Source organism: Phyllobates terribilis, unplaced genomic scaffold (assembly GCF_046119375.1).
Source record: "Phyllobates terribilis strain yellow unplaced genomic scaffold, ASM4611937v1 Scaffold_12__6_contigs__length_324123572, whole genome shotgun sequence".
Taxonomy (NCBI): Eukaryota; Metazoa; Chordata; class Amphibia; order Anura; family Dendrobatidae; genus Phyllobates; species Phyllobates terribilis.
Genome location: NW_027362772.1, coordinates 34,560,176 through 34,580,794, shown reverse-complemented (window position 1 = coordinate 34,580,794; position 20,619 = coordinate 34,560,176). Strand labels below are relative to the sequence as shown.

Here is a 20,619-nt window from a genome sequence, read left to right as displayed (position 1 = left end):
CTGATGTTACTGGAACCCGGATGGGTAGCAGAAGGTACAAGAGCCAATGGAACTACCGAGGACCAGCTGATGTTACTGGAACTCGGTTACTAAGCAGGAGGTACCTGTGCCAGAAAGCACTACCAAGGACCAGCAGACGTTGGTGGAACTTGGATACCGAGAAGGAGGCACCTAATCCAAAGGCACTGCCGAGAACCAGCTGACGGTACTGGAACCCGGATGGGTAGCAGAAGGTACCCATGTAAAAAAAAAGTTCAAGGCCGCGAGCCGGCCGCAGTTACCAAAACCCACAGTCCTACAGAGGGTGCTTGTCCTATTGGCACTATGGAACCAGCCTTCATTGCCAGATCCCGCAGCCCACATAGGAGTCACCTAAACTGCAGGCACCATAGAGTCGGCTAACCCGACCGCAACACGACAGGACAACGCATTGGAGGCAAAGTGACGTTGACACTACCCGGAAACAGCTGGCGTGCTGGAACCAGGCTGGGCAGGAGGGAGTACCCGTGCCAAAGACACTGCCGAGAACCAGCTGACGGTACTGGAACCCGGATGGGTAGCAGAAGATACAAGAGCAAATGGAACTACCGAGGACCAGCTGACGGTACTGGAACCCGGATGGGTAGCAGAAGGTACAAGAGCCAATGGAACTACCGAGGACCAGCTGATGTTACTGGAACTCGGTTACTAAGCAGGAGGTACCTGTGCCAGAAAGCACTACCAAGGACCAGCAGACGTTGGTGGAACTTGGATACCGAGAAGGAGGCACCTAATCCAAAGGCACTGCCGAGAACCAGCTGACGGTACTGGAACCCGGATGGGTAGCAGAAGGTACCCATGTAAAAAAAAAGTTCAAGGCCGCGAGCCGGCCGCAGTTACCAAAACCCACAGTCCTACAGAGGGTGCTTGTCCTATTGGCACTATGGAACCAGCCTTCATTGCCAGATCCCGCAGCCCACATAGGAGTCACCTAAACTGCAGGCACCATAGAGTCGGCTAACCCGACCGCAACACGACAGGACAACGCATTGGAGGCAAAGTGACGTTGACACTACCCGGAAACAGCTGGCGTGCTGGAACCAGGCTGGGCAGGAGGGAGTACCCGTGCCAAAGACACTGCCGAGAACCAGCTGACGGTACTGGAACCCGGATGGGTAGCAGAAGATACAAGAGCAAATGGAACTACCGAGGACCAGCTGACGGTACTGGAACCCGGATGGGTAGCAGAAGGTACAAGAGCCAATGGAACTACCGAGGACCAGCTGATGTTACTGGAACTCGGTTACTAAGCAGGAGGTACCTGTGCCAGAAAGCACTACCAAGGACCAGCAGACGTTGGTGGAACTTGGATACCGAGAAGGAGGCACCTAATCCAAAGGCACTGCCGAGAACCAGCTGACGGTACTGGAACCCGGATGGGTAGCAGAAGGTACCCATGTAAAAAAAAAGTTCAAGGCCGCGAGCCGGCCGCAGTTACCAAAACCCACAGTCCTACAGAGGGTGCTTGTCCTATTGGCACTATGGAACCAGCCTTCATTGCCAGATCCCGCAGCCCACATAGGAGTCACCTAAACTGCAGGCACCATAGAGTCGGCTAACCCGACCGCAACACGACAGGACAACGCATTGGAGGCAAAGTGACGTTGACACTACCCGGAAACAGCTGGCGTGCTGGAACCAGGCTGGGCAGGAGGGAGTACCCGTGCCAAAGACACTGCCGAGAACCAGCTGACGGTACTGGAACCCGGATGGGTAGCAGAAGATACAAGAGCAAATGGAACTACCGAGGACCAGCTGACGGTACTGGAACCCGGATGGGTAGCAGAAGGTACAAGAGCCAATGGAACTACCGAGGACCAGCTGATGTTACTGGAACTCGGTTACTAAGCAGGAGGTACCTGTGCCAGAAAGCACTACCAAGGACCAGCAGACGTTGGTGGAACTTGGATACCGAGAAGGAGGCACCTAATCCAAAGGCACTGCCGAGAACCAGCTGACGGTACTGGAACCCGGATGGGTAGCAGAAGATACAAGAGCAAATGGAACTACCGAGGACCAGCTGACGGTACTGGAACCCGGATGGGTAGCAGAAGGTACAAGAGCCAATGGAACTACCGAGGACCAGCTGATGTTACTGGAACTCGGTTACCAAGCAGGAGGTACCTGTGCCAGAAAGCACTACCAAGGACCAGCAGACGTTGGTGGAACTTGGATACCGAGAAGGAGGCACCTAATCCAAAGGCACTGCCGAGAACCAGCTGACGGTACTGGAACCCGGATGGGTAGCAGAAGATACAAGAGCAAATGGAACTACCGAGGACCAGCTGACGGTACTGGAACCCGGATGGGTAGCAGAAGATACAAGAGCAAATGGAACTACCGAGGACCAGCTGACGGTACTGGAACCCGGATGGGTAGCAGAAGGTACAAGAGCCAATGGAACTACCGAGGACCAGCTGATGTTACTGGAACTCGGTTACTAAGCAGGAGGTACCTGTGCCAGAAAGCACTACCAAGGACCAGCAGACGTTGGTGGAACTTGGATACCGAGAAGGAGGCACCTAATCCAAAGGCACTGCCGAGAACCAGCTGACGGTACTGGAACCCGGATGGGTAGCAGAAGGTACCCATGTAAAAAAAAAGTTCAAGGCCGCGAGCCGGCCGCAGTTACCAAAACCCACAGTCCTACAGAGGGTGCTTGTCCTATTGGCACTATGGAACCAGCCTTCATTGCCAGATCCCGCAGCTCACATAGGAGTCACCTAAACTGCAGGCACCATAGAGTCGGCTAACCCGACCGCAACACGACAGGACAACGCATTGGAGGCAAAGTGACGTTGACACTACCCGGAAACAGCTGGCGTGCTGGAACCAGGCTGGGCAGGAGGGAGTACCCGTGCCAAAGACACTGCCGAGAACCAGCTGACGGTACTGGAACCCGGATGGGTAGCAGAAGATACAAGAGCAAATGGAACTACCGAGGACCAGCTGACGGTACTGGAACCCGGATGGGTAGCAGAAGGTACAAGAGCCAATGGAACTACCGAGGACCAGCTGATGTTACTGGAACTCGGTTACTAAGCAGGAGGTACCTGTGCCAGAAAGCACTACCAAGGACCAGCAGACGTTGGTGGAACTTGGATACCGAGAAGGAGGCACCTAATCCAAAGGCACTGCCGAGAACCAGCTGACGGTACTGGAACCCGGATGGGTAGCAGAAGGTACCCATGTAAAAAAAAAGTTCAAGGCCGCGAGCCGGCCGCAGTTACCAAAACCCACAGTCCTACAGAGGGTGCTTGTCCTATTGGCACTATGGAACCAGCCTTCATTGCCAGATCCCGCAGCCCACATAGGAGTCACCTAAACTGCAGGCACCATAGAGTCGGCTAACCCGACCGCAACACGACAGGACAACGCATTGGAGGCAAAGTGACGTTGACACTACCCGGAAACAGCTGGCGTGCTGGAACCAGGCTGGGCAGGAGGGAGTACCCGTGCCAAAGACACTGCCGAGAACCAGCTGACGGTACTGGAACCCGGATGGGTAGCAGAAGATACAAGAGCAAATGGAACTACCGAGGACCAGCTGACGGTACTGGAACCCGGATGGGTAGCAGAAGGTACAAGAGCCAATGGAACTGCCGAGAACCAGCTGGCGGTGCTGGAGCCCAGGGTAAATACTAAAAACAGAAGAGCCAGAGGTGTATTTGGAGGAGGTTTTAAATCCGTACTACAGTGGATGTGGACAAAGCAGGAGAATTTGCCGGACACACAGCTGGGGATCAGCTGACGTTACTGAATCCCAATAACACTGGAGCAAGCGTTGACTGTGCAGACGGCACTTCTGAGCAGCAACTAGCGGTATTGGAGCCCAGGGTAAATACTAAAAACGGAGGAGCCAGAGGTGTAATTGGAGCAAGTTTTAAATAAGTAGCACAGTGAATATGGACAGAGCAGGAGAAATTGCCGTGAACACAGCAGGGGAACAGCTGACGTTACCGAACCCCAATAACACCGCAGCAAGTGTTGACTGTGCAGACGGCACTTCCGAGCGCCAACTGGCGGTGCTGGAGCCCAGGGATAAGAATGAAAACAGAGGAGCCAGAGGTGTAATTCGAGCAACTTTAAAATGTGTAGTACAGTGGATGTGGACAAAGCAGGAGAAATTGCCGTCCGCACAGCAGGAGAACAGCTGACGTTACTGAACCCCAATAACACGGCAGCAAGTGTTGACTGTGCAGACAGCACTTCCGAGCGCCAACTGGCGGTGTTGGAGCCCAGGGTAAATACTAAAAACGGAGGAGCCAGAGGTGTAATTGGAGCAAGTTTTAAATAAGTAGCACAGTGAATATGGACAGAGCAGGAGAAATTGCCGTGAACACAGCAGGGGAACAGCTGACGTTACCGAACCCCAATAACACCGCAGCAAGTGTTGACTGTGCAGACGGCACTTCCGAGCGCCAACTGGCGGTGCTGGAGCCCAGGGATAAGAATGAAAACAGAGGAGCCAGAGGTGTAATTGGAGCAACTTTAAAATCTGTAGTAGTGAGAATGTGGACAGAGCAGGAGAAATTGCCGTCCGCACAGCAGGGGAACAGCTGACGTTACTGAACCCCAATAACATGGTAGCAAGTGTTGACTGTGCAGACAGCACTTCCGAGCGCCAACTGGCGGTGCTGGAGCCCAGGGATAAGAATGAAAACAGAGGAGCCAGAGGTGTAATTGGAGCAACTTTAAAATCTGTAGTAGTGAGAATGTGGACAGAGCAGGAGAAATTGCCGTCCGCACAGCAGGGGAACAGCTGACGTTACTGAACCCCAATAACACGGCAGCAAGTGTTGACTGTGCAGACAGCACTTCCGAGCGCCAACTGGCGGTGCTGGAGCCCAGGGATAAGAATGAAAACAGAGGAGCCAGAGGTGTAATTCGAGCAACTTTAAAATGTGTAGTACAGTGGATGTGGACAAAGCAGGAGAAATTGCCGTCCGCACAGCAGGAGAACAGCTGACGTTACTGAACCCCAATAACACGGCAGCAAGTGTTGACTGTGCAGACGGCACTTCCGAGCGCCAACTGGCGGTGCTGGAGCCCAGGGATAAGAATGAAAACAGAGGAGCCAGAGGTGTAATTCGAGCAACTTTAAAATGTGTAGTACAGTGGATTTGGACAAAGCAGGAGAAATTGCCGTCCGCACAGCAGGAGAACAGCTGACGTTACTGAACCCCAATAACACGGCAGCAAGTGTTGACTGTGCAGACGGCACTTCCGTGCGCCAACTGGCGGTGTTGGAGCTCAGGGATAATACTGAAAACAGAGGAGCCAGAGGTGTAATTGGAGCAACTTTAAAATCTGTAGTAGTGAGAATGTGGACAGAGCAGGAGAAATTGCCGTCCGCACAGCAGGGGAACAGCTGACGTTACTGAACCCCAATAACATGGTAGCAAGTGTTGACTGTGCAGACAGCACTTCCGAGCGCCAACTGGCGGTGCTGGAGCCCAGGGATAAGAATGAAAACAGAGGAGCCAGAGGAGTAATTGGAGCAACTTTAAAATGTGTAGTACAGTGGATGTGGACAAATCAGGAGAAATTGCCGTCCGCACAGCAGGAGAACAGCTGACGTTACTGAACCCCAATAACACGGCAGCAAGTGTTGACTGTGCAGACGGCACTTCCGAGCGCCAACTGGCGGTGTTGGAGCTCAGGGATTACAGTTCAGGTGGTAGAAACATGAACAGAACAGGAGACCTGGATACTGTTGCCAACCAATTATTTATTCTGGAAGAGGACTGGCAAATTCATGAGAGATCCAGGCCTTGTTCATTTTGAGAAAAGTAAGCCGGTCAACGTTATCGGAGGATAGTCGCATGCGACGGTCTGTTAGTACACCACCTGCGGCACTAAAGACGCGTTCCGATAATACACTAGCAGCAGGGCAAGCTAGCACCTCCAGTGCATACTGACTAAGCTCTGGCCATGTATCCAGCTTACAGACCCAAAACTTGAAGGGAGAAGAGCCGTCTGGGAGTACACTAAGAGGGCAAGACATGTAGTCTGTCACCATCTGACGGAAACGTTGCCTCCTGCTGACTGGAGCTGTCTGTGATGGTGTAGACATTTGTGGCGGCGGGGACACAAAACTTTGCCACATTTCGGCCATACTGGTCTTGCCTTGTGCTGAGGCGCTGCTTCTGCTCCCTCTTTGTGCAGAGCTTCCTCCACTGCCTCGACGCACTGAGCTGCTTTGTAAAGCACTAGCAGCACTGCTCTCGGTTGGAATGGAGAACATGATGGAATGCACCAGTGCGTCTTGGTACTCCCGCATTTTACGCTCCCGGTTCAATGGTGTTATGAGGCTTTGTAAGTTGTCCCGGTAGCGAGGATCTAGGAGGGTGGACACCCAATAATCAGCCGTGTTGAGAATGTGGGCGATGCGGCGGTCGTTTCTGAGGCACTGCAGCATGAAATCAACCATGTGCTGCAGACTGCCAACTGGCTAAGAAACGCTGTCCCCTGCTTGAGGCGTGATCTCTGCCTGCTCTGCATCACCCCACCCTCGCTCTAGATACTGACTACTAGAGCATTGTGTACCTCCCTCCTCTGGACAGATGTCTTCCTCATCCATTGACTCCTCCTCATCCTCCTCACAAAGTGTCCCCTGCCTAGGCCTTTGTGAGGAACCACGTTGCGCAGACTGTAGAGAAGCAGATGGCATTTGTGACTCCTCATCCTCCACCTCTTCCAAAACCTCGTCCCTTAGTGCTTGCAGTGTTTTTTCAAGCAGGCAGATAAGGGGGATAGTCATGCTGACTAGTGCATCATCTGCACTCGCCATCCGCGTGGAATAATCGAAGGCACGCAAAACGTGGCAAATGTCCTTCATAGAGGCCCACTCAGTGGTGGTGAAGTGTGAACGGCGCGCACTGCGACTTGTTTGCGCCTGCTGCAGCTGGTACTCCATTACTGCTGCCTGCTGCTCACACAACCTCTCCAACATATGTAACGTTGAATTCCACCTGGTGGGTAGGTCACATATGATGCGATGTTCCGGAAGACATAATCGGCGCTGCAGAGCTGCAATGCGTGATCTTGCATTGCTGGAACGCCGCAAGTGAGCGCACTCTATGCGGACCTTGTGAAGCAGTGCATCAAGATCCGGATAGTCCCTCAAAAAACTCTGCACGACCAAGTTGAGCACATGTGCCAGACATGGGATGTGAGTGAGGTTGCCTAGGCCCAGAGCTGCCACCAGATTTCGGCCATTGTCACACACTACCATGCCTGGCTGGAGATTCGCTGGCACAAACCACACGTCACTCTGCTGCTTGATGGCATTCCAGAGCTCCTGCGCTGTGTGGCTTCGATTCCCCAAAGAAATTAATTTTAATACGGCCTGTTGACGTTTGGCCACGGCTGTGCTCATATCGGTCATCATAACAGGTAACCGTTCACGGGTCGATGTGGAGGTAGACCGTGACGGCTCCTGCAGCGCTGATTCAGAGGAACTGGAGTATGAGGAGGAGTCAATGTGTACAGACTGGATTCCTGCAATCCTTGGAGTTGGCAGAACACGTACAGCGCCACTCTCAAGATCTGTACCCGGCTCCACAACATTTACCCAATGGGCAGTGAGGGAAAGGTATCGTCCCTGTCCATGCTTACTGGTCCACGCATCAGTGGTCAGGTGGACCTTGCTACTGACGGCGTTTTGTAGCGCATGTTTAATTTTTCCCTCCACATGATGTTGCAGGGCAGGGACGGCTTGCCTGCTGAAATAAAAGCGGCTGGGCACGTTGTATTGTGGGACTGCCAATGCCATAAAGTTACGGAATGTGTCAGTCTCCACCAGCCTGAATGATAGCATTTCAAGGGCCAGTAGTTTAGCAATGCCAGCATTCAGAGCCTGTGCTCGGGGGTGGTTTGCCGAGTATGGGCGCCTTTTCTCCCATGCCTGTGCTAACGATGGCTGTAGACTGGCCTGGGAGTGTGAGGATGACTGGGAAAGTGGTGCTGTGGGTGGAATTACACTGTGTCTCTGTACAACAGTGCCAGAGATTCTTCCATGGCGATCCTGTGAGGAAGCCGAACCAGCTGTGTGTGAGCTGGAGGAAGAGGCTACAACACGAGCTGAAGAGGTGGTAGGTGGCGCTGTAGGTTGGCCTAGGTCTTCAGTGTGTTTGTGTAACTCCACCACGTGCTTGGTCCGCACATGTTTCCACATATTTGTGGTATTGAGGTTGCTGACACTTTTCCCTCTTTTCACCTTCTGATTACACAGCTTGCATTTGACAAAGCAAATGTCATCTGCAACTGTGTCAAAAAAGGACCAGGCACTGCAAGTCTTGGGAGCGCCCGCTTTGGATTTTGGAAGAGCCATGCTCCTAATGGGTGCCGAAGTGGAGGCTACAGGCAACCAAGTCTGCCCCCTCCCTCTCCCTCCTTTTTGGGCCGTTCGGGGAATCTCTTCCTCAGAGCTGCTCCCACCACCTTCCTGTCCCTCACGCCATGATGGGTCAAGGACCTCATCATCTACACCACCCTCTTCAAACAACTGCTTCTCCTGGGTAGTCTCGACAGCACAGTACGCACCAGAAAGTGGCACCTGAGTCTCATCATCAGATGCGTACTGAGGTGTGCTGCTGACCATAGGCACTGGCCCACCCGCCTCTTCAGATTCAGAGAGACAAAACGGTTGCGCATCACTGCATACTACCTCTTCTTCAAATTCTCGAATTCTGCTTGGCTGGCCCCCTCTTTCCAAGCCAAGAGATTCAGAGAACAGAAGTAGAGATGGCTCCTGTCCAGGGCTCTCTGACTGCCTGGGCAATTTGGCAGGTGGTGAAGAGACAGATGGGTGCTCTTCAGTGCTCAGGACCTGAGAGGATCTGGAACTAATTGAAGTCGATGCGTTAGCTGCTATCCATCCGACAACGGCTTCAATTTGGTCCTCGCGCAGCAGTGGGGTACGGCTAGCTCCTACAAAGCTGCGCATAAAGGACTGTTCCCTGGTAAAACTGGGGGATGCTGAGTCACTGGTGCCTGCAGCAGGCACAGAATCCCCACGTCCTCTCCCTGCAGGCACAGAATCCTCACGTCCTCTCCCTGCAGAAACTCCACGCCCACGCCCACGACCACGACCACATGCCTTACTCCCTGCCTTCTTCATCTTGGTAGACTGATAAAGATAGGCAGAAAAGTACTAAGGGCTTAGTGTGCTTATTCCTGAACAGCTGCTAACAGGTATAAGAAACACTAATTTTATAAAGTGTGGACTAGACTTTAATATGAGCTAATGTGGCCTACACAACTGTAAAGTGGAGTGTTTGGTGAACTTTATTTAGGTTTTTTTTGTCACAAAAAGACACTGGATGTGCCTAAAGATGTAATAACGATAGTATCACAAACTTTTTGTAGCTATTACAATGTAGGAAGGTAACCTACAATGCAATAGATGAGGCTGCAAAAAATAGGCTAATACTAATCTGGCTGGGGCTGCAGGGCCCAATGCTGCAGAAAGGCTCCTCTATCTACTCCTATATAGTGTGTTTGGAATCAATTTAGCTGAATATGGATGGAACCACCACACTAATAGGAGATATCAGGAAAAATTATGAATTGGCAATAAAGGACAATGTATGAGGCAGTGACACACACTGAGTGCACTACAACCAGACGGGGTTGAAGCACACACTACAGGGTGAGCTGCACTCACACACCAGACCTTGCAGACAGCGGTGAACAGTACAGATGCAGAGCACTGTGCACTAGTGCTGCAAGACGGAAAAAAAATTCTCTATCTACTCCTATATAGTGTGTTTGGAACCAATTTAGCTGAATACAGATGGAACCACCACACTAATAGGAGATATCAGGAAAAATTATGAATTGGCAATAAAGGACAATGTATGAGGCAGTGACACACACTGAGTGCACTACAACCAGACGGGGTTGAAGCACACACTACAGGGTGAGCTGCACTCACACACCAGACCTTGCAGACAGCGGTGAACAGTACAGATGCAGAGCACTGTGCACTAGTGCTGCAAGACGGAAAAAAATTTCTCTATCTACTCCTATATAGTGTGTTTGGAACCAATTTAGCTGAATACAGATGGAACCACCACACTAATAGGAGATATCAGGAAAAATTATGAATTGGCAAAAAAGGACAATGTATGAGGCAGTGACACACACTGAGTGCACTACAACCAGACTTGGCTGAAGAACACACTACAGGGTGAGCTGCACTCACACACACAGACCTTGCAGATAGCGGTGAACAGCACAGGGAACTGTGCACTAGCGCTGCAAGGCACAGTGATTTAGAAAGTAGCTTGGGTAAAGCAGTATAGAGCAAATAGGTAGCTAAAACTGTCCCTCAGAACAACAGCGTCCTATCCCTAACTGAATTCACAGCAGAGTGAGCTCAAAATGGCGGCGGTGGCTTTTATAGTGCATCATGACATCATTTCAGCAGCCAATCACAGCCATGCCATTAGTTAAGATGCCTACATGCCTAACAGGATGTGCCCACACTTCTTAGGATCCTCATTGGCTGAATAAAATGAAAATGTCTCATTGCATTATGGGAACTTCCGATTCCGGTATACGATATTGCAATAGTATCGGAATTAAGTATCGGAATTCCGATACCGCGAATATCGGCCGATACCCGATATTTCAGTATCGGAATGCTCAACACTAGTCCTGATACATTGTGGTAAACTGTCAGAACAGCAGGTGACAGCAAAGACCATCAGTATCTGCACTGGATGCAATTGTAGCAAAACCTCATCTGTGAGAATATAACATGTAGCTGATAGGTGTAAATCAGAAAGTGACCATTCACTGACAGCAAGAAGAAAGGTACAGAACTGAACTTGTACCTACATCATTACACTTTACATACACAAGATTGGACAAATCTAATATCTATCTATTGATCAATCAATCAGCTGACTATCTATTATCCATCTATCTATTATCTATTATCTCTCTATTATCCATCTATCTATTATCTATCTGTTATCTATTATCTATTATCCATCTATCTATTATCTATCTATTATCTATCTGTTATCTATTATCTATTTATTATCTATTATCTATCTATTATCTATCTATTATCTATTATCTATCTATTATCTATTATTTATCGATCTATTATCTATCCGTTATCTATTATCTAACTAATATCTATTATCTATCTATTATCAAATATCTATCTATTATCTATTATCTATCTATATTATCTATTATCTATCTATTTTCTAATATCTATTAATCTATCTGTTATCTATATATTATCTATTATCTATCTATTATCTATATATTATCTATCTATATTATCTATTATCTAATATCTATCTATCTATTATCTATTAATCTATCTATTATCTATCTATATTATCTATTATTTATCTATTATCTAATATCTATCTATCTATTATCTAATATCTACCTATTATCTATCTATATTATCTATTATCTATCTATTTTCTAATATCTATTAATCTATCTATTATCTATCTGTTATCTATATATTATCTATTATCTATCATCCATTATCTATCTATTATCTATCATCTATCTATTATCTATTATCTATTTATTATCTATTAATCTATCTATTATCTATATATATTATCTATTATTTATCTATTATCTAATATCTATCTATCTATTATCTATCTATTATCTATCTATTATCTAATATCTATCTATCTATTATCTATCTATTATCTATCTATTATCTATCATCTATCTATTATCTATCTATTATCTATCTATTATCTATCATCTATCTATTATCTATCTATTATTTATCTATTATCTATCTATTATCTATCTATTATCTATCTATCATCTATCTATTATAATCTATCTATTATCTATCTATTATCTATCATCTATCTATCTATTATCTATCTATCATCTATCTATCTATCTATTATCTATCTATTATCTATCTATTATCTATCTATCTATTATCTATTATCAATCTATTATCTATCTATTATCTATCATCTATCAGTTATCAATTTTTGTGATAACCCATTCAGAGGACCCTACTCCTGACTTTCTTTTGCATAGGACTGCAGGTAAATTCACTATATCCTCAACCAATAAGCACAGAAGCATTGATCCGCACACTTAGCACTGCTACATCTAAAATAACAACTTTATAATGCATTGACAGTTTAATAGTAACTCACATACCCATCTAATTTAGTGGATGAGTTAAGGGTTAAGTTCGTCTCCATTGCAGCTGTCAAATCCTTGAAGTCATTCAATCCGTCAGTCCAGGGTTTAGGGACGATCCAGGAGGAGCGACTTTACGTAAACTTCACATTTCAAGAAAAAAAGTGAAAAAAAAAAGTTTTAAAGTTGCGATAATTAAGGTGAGTTTATATCCAGTGAATATCTGCATTTCTCCCGGAGTTAGAAATAACCATGATGTGGAGACAGAGGAGTGCAGAGACAGATGAGCGCAGAGACAAAGGAGCGCTGCCGGCGGACGGCTCCAGCTCCTCTGCTGCTCTGCTGCAGCCGGCAGTCACTTAAGTAAACTCATCGCCGGCTGACGTCAGATTATCACAGAAGATACCAGTCAAAAAGAAGAATAGAGAAGGAAATGTAAAGTGGCCGAGGCTGGCACAGCGCCCGACACCGGGAAATGCAGAATGTGCCAACAAGTGGGCAGAGACGTCTCAGTGCGTGACCAGCGTCTGCCCTAATAAACGGGGAACTTGTGAGAATATGCTGGGAAATTGCAGAAATATGTCTGGAATCACACATTCAGTTTGTGATGCAGTTTTTTGTGCCAAAGCCAGATGCAGTTGCATGCAAAATTTGGACCTGGGCCCCCACCTGCATGTTGGTCAGATGTACCGGGCCTTGTAGTGTTCTAAATCCTATACGGAGATACATGTTGCCCCCCCATTGTGTAGTAATGTCCCTCATCCTGGACCCCTTCCAAATATGTATGTCCCCCATCCTAAACCCATTCCTGGTATATATGCTCCCAGTAGTGGGCTCCTTCTTGGTATATATGTACTTCATCATGGTATATATGTATCCCATCCTGGTATATATGTCCCCCTTCCGGGTATATATGTCCCCCATCCGGGTATATATGTCTCCATCCTGGGCCTCTTCCTGGCATATATGTTCTCAATACTGGGTTCCTTCTTGGTACATACAGTATGTCCCCCATCCTGATATATATGTCCTTCATCCTGATATACAGTATATGTCTCCCATCCTGTTATATATGTCCCCATCCTGGTATATATGTCCCCTATCCTGGTATATATATCCCCCATCCTGGTATTTTTGTCCCCCATCCTGGTATATATGTATCCATCCTGGGCCTCTTTCTAGTATATCTCTCCCCAATCCTGGGTTCCTTCCTGGTATATATGTCTCCCATCCAGGTATATATTTCCTCCATCCAGATATATATATATATATATACCCCTATCCTGATATATATGTCCTCCATCCAGGTATATATGCCCCCAACCGGGGCCCATCCTGGAATATATGTCCCCATCCTGGGTTCCTTCATGGTATATATGTCCCCAATCCTGGTATATATACCCCCATCCTGGGTTCCTTACTGGCATATATGCCTCCCATCCTAGGCCCCTTAATGGTATTTATATCACCTATCCAGGTATATATGCCCCCATCTTGGTCCTATTCCTGGTATATATGTCCCTCCTGGTGTATATGTCCCTCATCCTGGTATATAGGTCCCTCACACTGGTATATATGTCCCTCATCCTGGTATATATGTCACTGCCATGTGTCGACGGCGTCAGATCCCGACCTTTGTATTTGGCCGGAGGCGTGTATTGTGGTGGCCGGCGGTTCTCTGTGCCGCTATACACTTCAGCTCAAAGTACGTCCTCAGATGCACATCAGTGTCAATGGGCCACACTTCCTTATGAGCCTGTTCGTGGTTGCACACTCTGCAACCACGATCGATACACCTCTGGCTAGAAGTGAATCTAGTGGGAAAAGGTATAAATCTATGTAATGTAATGTATATCGTATAATTGGTTCAAAAAACTCAAATCCAAAATGGAATGTGTGATTCCAGGCATAAAGAAGGAAAAATAAGACCCTTAAACTCACCTATAAAAACACATTTAGTAATGGAATTGCACACCAGATGCTGTTTTATGGCAGCATGTATGACCTGGAGGAAGTTGAAGCTGCATTGAGTATCATTTAAAAGTTTGCACCGTTTAGCTTCTACAGCCTCTGCGCACCACTGTACATAACAGTTAACAGTGTCATGACTAAAGTCAGCTTAGAAGATGGTTCATGAGAAGATAGATATGGATTACAGACCTTGCTGTCATAAAGAGTTCACTGACCGAACCACTGGTGACTTATTCTGCAGTCTGCTAAGGACTGTGATACATAGAGGCTGTAGAAACCAAACAATTTCACAGGTATGAAACCCTATTGTAAAAATGCTTTTGAGCCAAAAATAAAATGCCTCTAAAGCATCCATATTCTTTATTATTCATAGGCAAGTGTATTTTTTATTACATTTTTATACCATTGATTTTTTTGGCAATTTTTTATTAAATCTTGTAATGAGTGTTGGATACATCTTTTCTTGACTTCATTCTACTACTTTTATGCAATCTAATGGTTACACAATTAATAAATAATAATAAAATATAATAATGAAATAATGTGGTTCCAAAAACCCTCCTGGCCATCAAGTTAAACGGAGGGATGGGAGATGATAAAGAGAAGTGGTATAGATACATCCATAATGGATAATCCAGTCCATCCTTAAAGAGTTGATTTTCTTTCCTGATCCCAATCGACAACCTACTGGACCAAACATTGTAACAGAATATGAATAGATTAACATCATCTAATATGCTCGCTGTATTTTATTACTGAGGAATAGAGATGAGCGTTGTTCTACTCGAACTGTTCGCCAATCTCAAATTCGAGCTGTTTTGGGCGGTGTTCGAGCCGGTCGGCGAACACGAACAATTTGAGAAAAATTCGGCTGTTCGAGGTTATGTTCGATAACTGTTCGTGCACCAAAATCATAACTGGATTTTTTCTCAGTAATGATGAAAATTAATGTTAATACGCAGTTTGAGTGTACAGCGGGGCGGGGGGAGGGGCAGGGGATGGATCTCTGCAGGAACAATGAAGATCTCCATTTTTTTTTTCTCTTTCCCGCATTTGCAGTGGGGAGGTGCAATCTGTCAGCCTATCAGCAGCGCACACACGGAGCGAAGTGCTTGTTTTCACACAAGCAAGGGCATGTGTCATTGGCAGTGTATGTCACATGTCCTTGCCCTATAAGACCAAGCCATTTTCCCCGTCGCCACCATTTTCTCACTGCTGCAGCTGCGTGTTAGACGGCACCGCTGTTGCTGTGTGCGCTATACCTTGTTAATTTCAAGCCAATTTTCGCACAAATCTACAGATAGCTTGGGAGTAGGGAATAGTTGTGATTGCAGTCCTTTTAAGGACTAGGTTACAGCATTTCCTACGACTTTTATCAGGCAGGTCTGTGCTCTTAAATAGATAGATTGTGGGAGTAAAGACTAATTGTAATTGGAGTCCTTTTCAGGACTAGGTTACATCAGTTCCTATCAGTTTTTGCCAGGCAGGTCTGTGCCAGTGCTGTGCAAGTTTTTTTCACAGCATTTGGCTGAATCTAGCAAAGCAAATCCTTTTTGGCCTATTGCAGAGTGTGTTAGTCAGTGGAGTAGCCTATCTGTGTTGCAAGATATACCACCTGTGTATAGAATACCAATTTTTTTACTGCACCTAGTGAAGTAAAATCTTTTGGGCATAGCATCATTCTATTAGTCCATCTATACTGACCTCCATCAGGTTGCAAATTGAATATAATTTTTTTCTGCATCTAGCTCTGAAAAAATATTGGGCTTCTAGCTGTGTGTGGGACTTGTTGTGTTAGTCCATCTATACTGACCTCCATCAGGTTGCAAACTGAATATAATTTTTTTCTGCATCTAGCTCTGAAAAAATATTTGGGCTTCTAGCAGTGTGTGGGACTTGGTCTATTAGTCCATCTATACTGACCTCCATCAGGTTGCAAATTAAAAATAATTTTTTTCTTCATTTAGCTCTGAAAAAATATTTGGGCTTCTAGCAGTGTGTGGGACTTGTTCTATTAGTCCTTCTATACTGACCTCCAGCAGGTTGCAAATTGAATATAATTTTTTTCTGCATCTAGCTCTGAAAAAATATTTGGGCTTCTAGCGGTGTGTGGGACTTGGTCTATTAGTCCATCTATACTGACCTCCATCAGGTTGCAAATTAAAAATAATTTTTTTCTGCATCTAGCTCTGAAAAAATATTTGGGCTTCTAGCAGTGTGTGGGACTTGGTCTATTAGTCCATCTATACTGACCTCCATCAGGTTGCAAATTAAAAATAATTTTTTTCTTCATTTATCTCTGAAAAAATATTTGGGCTTCTAGCAGCGTGTGGGACTTGTTCTATTAGTCCATCTATACTGACCTCCATCAGGTTGCAAATTAAAAATAATTTTTTTCTGCATCTAGCTCTGAAAAAATATTTGGGCTTCTAGCAGTGTGTGGGACTTGGTCTATTAGTCCATCTATACTGACCTCCATCAGGTTGCAAATTAAAAATAATTTTTTTCTGCATCTAGCTCTGAAAAAATATTTGGGCTTCTAGCAGTGTGTGGGACTTGGTCTATTAGTCCATCTATACTGATCTCCATCAGGTTGCAAATTGAATAAAAAAAATTTCTGCATCTAGCTCTGAAAAAATATTTGGGCTTCTAGCGGTGTGTGGGACTTGGTCTATTAGTCCATCTATACTGACCTCCATCAGGTTGCAAATTAAAAATAATTTTTTTCTGCATCTAGCTCTGAAAAAATATTTGGGCTTCTAGCAGTGTGTGGGACTTGGTCTATTAGTCCATCTATACTGACCTCCATCAGGTTGCAAATTAAAAATAATTTTTTTCTTCATTTAGCTCTGAAAAAATATTTGGGCTTCTAGCAGTGTGTGGGACTTGTTCTATTAGTCCTTCTATACTGACGCCCTGCAGGTTGCAAATTGAATATAATTTTTTTCTGCATCTAGCTCTGAAAAAATATTTGGGCTTCTAGCGGTGTGTGGGACTTGGTCTATTAGTCCATCTATACTGACCTCCATCAGGTTGCAAATTAAAAATAATTTTTTTCTGCATCTAGCTCTGAAAAAATATTTGGGCTTCTAGCGGTGTGTGGGACTTGGTCTATTAGTCCATCTATACTGACCTCCATCAGGTTGCAAATTAAAAATAATTTTTTTCTGCATCTAGCTCTGAAAAAATATTTGGGCTTCTAGCAGTGTGTGGGACTTGGTCTATTAGTCCATCTATACTGACCTCCATCAGGTTGCAAATTAAAAATAATTTTTTTCTGCATCTAGCTCTGAAAAAATATTTGGGCTTCTAGCAGTGTGTGGGACTTGGTCTCTTAGTCCATCTATACTGACCTCCATCAGGTTGCAAATTGAATAAAAAAATTTTCTGCATCTAGCTCTGAAAAAATATTTGGGCTTCTAGCGGTGTGTGGGACTTGGTCTATTAGTCCATCTATACTGACCTCCATCAGGTTGCAAATTAAAAATAATTTTTTTCTGCATCTAACCCAGCCAATAGTTTTGGCCTAATACCACAGTTTGGCCACTCAGCTCTGCTCGGTTACCATCCATTGTTTTTTTGTGCAAACAACTCCAGAGTTGTGAATTAGTTAACCACCAAAATGAGTGGAAAAAGGCCTGCTGCTGGTGGAAAGGGGAATAGGCGTGTTGGGAAGGGGAAAAAAGGTTGTGTCCGTGGGGTAGGTGCAGAAGAAAGACCATCTTCCAGCCAAACTAAAATGTCTACTTCTTTTAGCGGACAATGTGATAAGATCCCTTTCTTACGGCCACGCCAATCGCTACAAATTCCAGATGAGGCACAAAAACAGCAGGTGCTTCAACGGATATCAAGTGCTCCTTTAAGTGGGCTCTCCTCCACATCAACTTCAACATCACAAATACTCCAGTCCTCAAAGGTGTCACCCAAATCGCACTTGCTTCCTCACAGCTCCCAAATCTCCAGCTGCCCGTCTGAGTATGAGGTAGAACAGATGGTTGAGTCTGCAGAGCTGTTTACTCATACTATAGCCTGGGAATCAGAGGTCGACTCCAGCGCTTCTGTGAATCCAGACGAGGAAATGATCTGCACTGATGCCCAGAATCTTTATGAGTCGGATCCAGGACCAGACGCAGAAGGTTCTGACCATAATGTAGACCCTCATTCCCAAACTGTAACTCCTGTTGGTGGAGACAATGAGGAAGACGATGATAAGACTCAAATACCTGATTGGAGCGACAACTTTAGTTTTTTGTCAGGGCAGGAACAGGTTGGCTCTGAGGACGACGGGTGTGATAACGCACAAGGTGATGATGATGAGGTCGGAGATCCCACTTACTGTCAACCCACAGTCAGCCAAGAGATGAGGTCAGCAGAGGAGGTGGAGGAAGATGCTAGTGACGACGAGGTCAGGTTGCGCCTTCCTGGACAGAGACGTAGTACTGGAAGCACGTCAACAACTGCATCCTCAAACACAACTCTGCCTCTCACCACAAGTCGTGGTGGCTCTTCAGGTCGCATGGGTGCTAAGCCTTGCATAGCCTGGGCATTTTTTCAGATCGATAAAGATGACCCAACTCGTGTTATCTGTAACATTTGTCAGCAAAAGCTAAGTAGAGGCCAAAAAATACATAGTTTGAGTACTTCATGCATGAACCGGCACATGGACATGAAGCATAAGTTGCAGTGGGAAGCTCAGTGTGCTACAATGCGGTCTAGCCGGCCGGGCCAACCACCGTCTGCCATATCTTGTGCATCCGCGGCCTCTTCATCCTCTGTGACTGGGGGGACAGCAGTCACACCTGTTTTGGGGCGCAGACCTGCCACCTCTTTACCCGCAACAGCCAGCGTGATTGGCAGGTCATCATTTTCTTTGGAGGTGGTAACACCAGCTGGTCTTGAGCGCTGTCCGACATCGATAGCACCACCTTTGGATCAAGGCAACCTAACATGTCCGCCTGCATCTTCCTCACAGACCGGCAGTTTGCCGGGGACACCCTTATCAACCCCGTCTAAGCACAATAGCCAGCCCTCGGTCCCTCAGATGTGGACAAGTAAAAGACCATTTCCTCCTAGCCATGAGAAAGCTAAGAGGTTGAATTTCACCATCTGCAAGCTCTTGGCTACAGAAATGCTGCCTTTCCGCCTGGTGGACACAGAGGATTTTCGAGACCTTATGTCCGTCGCAGTGCCCCAGTACCAGATGCCCAGTCGGCACTACTTCTCAAAGAAAGGTGTGCCTGCGCTCCACCAGCATGTCGCACACAACATCACCGCTTCTTTGAGAAACTCTGTGTGTGACAGGGTGCATTTCACCACAGACACTTGGACGAGTAGGCATGGACAGGGGCGTTACATGTCGCTGACTGGGCACTGGGTAACTATGGTGACAGCAGGACAAGGGGCTGCTGTCCAAGTCTTGCCGTCCCCACGAGTTGTGCGTCATTCCTCTTTATGTCATTTTTCCTCCACTGCTTCTGCCTCCTCAACCTCCTCTCGGTCTTCCACCTGCACCCAAAGCCTGTCTGGTCATGCCACAAGCTTTCTAACTGCGCAGAAGGGATCCTGAACACCTCCTTACTATGCTGGCAGTAGGGCTCAACGTCATCAGGCGGTTTTTACATTGAAATGTCTGGGAAATGTGAGTCACACAGCTGAGGAGTTGTGGTCAGCTCTGGAGAACCAATTTCATGAATGGTTGTCTCCACTGGACCTGAAACCAGGGAAGGCCGTGTGCGACAATGCTGCAAACCTGGGTGCGGCCCTTCGCCGGGGCAATGTCACACACGTGCCTTGTATGGCTCACGTGTTGAACCTGGTTGTCCAGCAATTTTTAGCCCACTATCCCAGACTGGATGGCCTTCTGCAGAGGGCACGGTCGCTGTGTGCTCACTTCCGCCGTTCGCATCCCGCAGCTCAGCGACTTACATCTCTACAGAAGTCGTTGGGCCTGCCACTTCACCGGCTAAAATGCGATGTGCCTACCCGGTGGAATTCAACTCTGCACATGTTGCAGCGACTGTGGCAGCACCGACAAGCCCTGGTGCAATACGTTCTGACGTATAGCCTGGGCCAACGAGATTCAGAGGTGGGGCAAATCACGCTGGAGGAGTGGTCTCAGATCAGGAACCTATGCACCCTTCTGCACAGTTTTGAAATGGCGACGAAGATGTTTAGTGCTGACGATGCCATTATCAGCATGACTATTCCGGTGATTTACATGCTGGAGCACATGTTAAACAGAATTCGGAGTCAGGTGGTGGCACAAGAGGAGGTGGAGGAAGTAGAGGAGGAGGAGTTGTATGCGGAAGGGCTAACATCTGCAAGGTCCAGACGGTCGGCAGCACCAAGGCGGCAGGCATGTGAGGGTGGGGGAGATGATTTTACCAGGGCGCATGGTAGCAGCCAAACTAGTGAGGAAGGTGCAGGAGCCCAGGAAGAAGTGGAGGACGA

General features: G+C 46.7%; 1 protein-coding gene across 1 annotated transcript in view; it reads right to left on the bottom strand.

The window, feature by feature from the left end:
• Positions 1-12,533, bottom strand: part of LOC141171989 (free fatty acid receptor 2-like) — a 64,041-nt gene extending 51,508 nt beyond the window's left edge. Inside the window, exon 1 of the mRNA XM_073655743.1 lies at positions 12,217-12,533. Within this exon, the coding sequence (XP_073511844.1) occupies positions 12,217-12,260 (44 nt within the window). The 5' untranslated portion in view covers positions 12,261-12,533. The remainder of the gene's footprint in view (positions 1-12,216) is intronic.
• Positions 12,534-20,619: the final 8,086 nt, after the last annotated feature.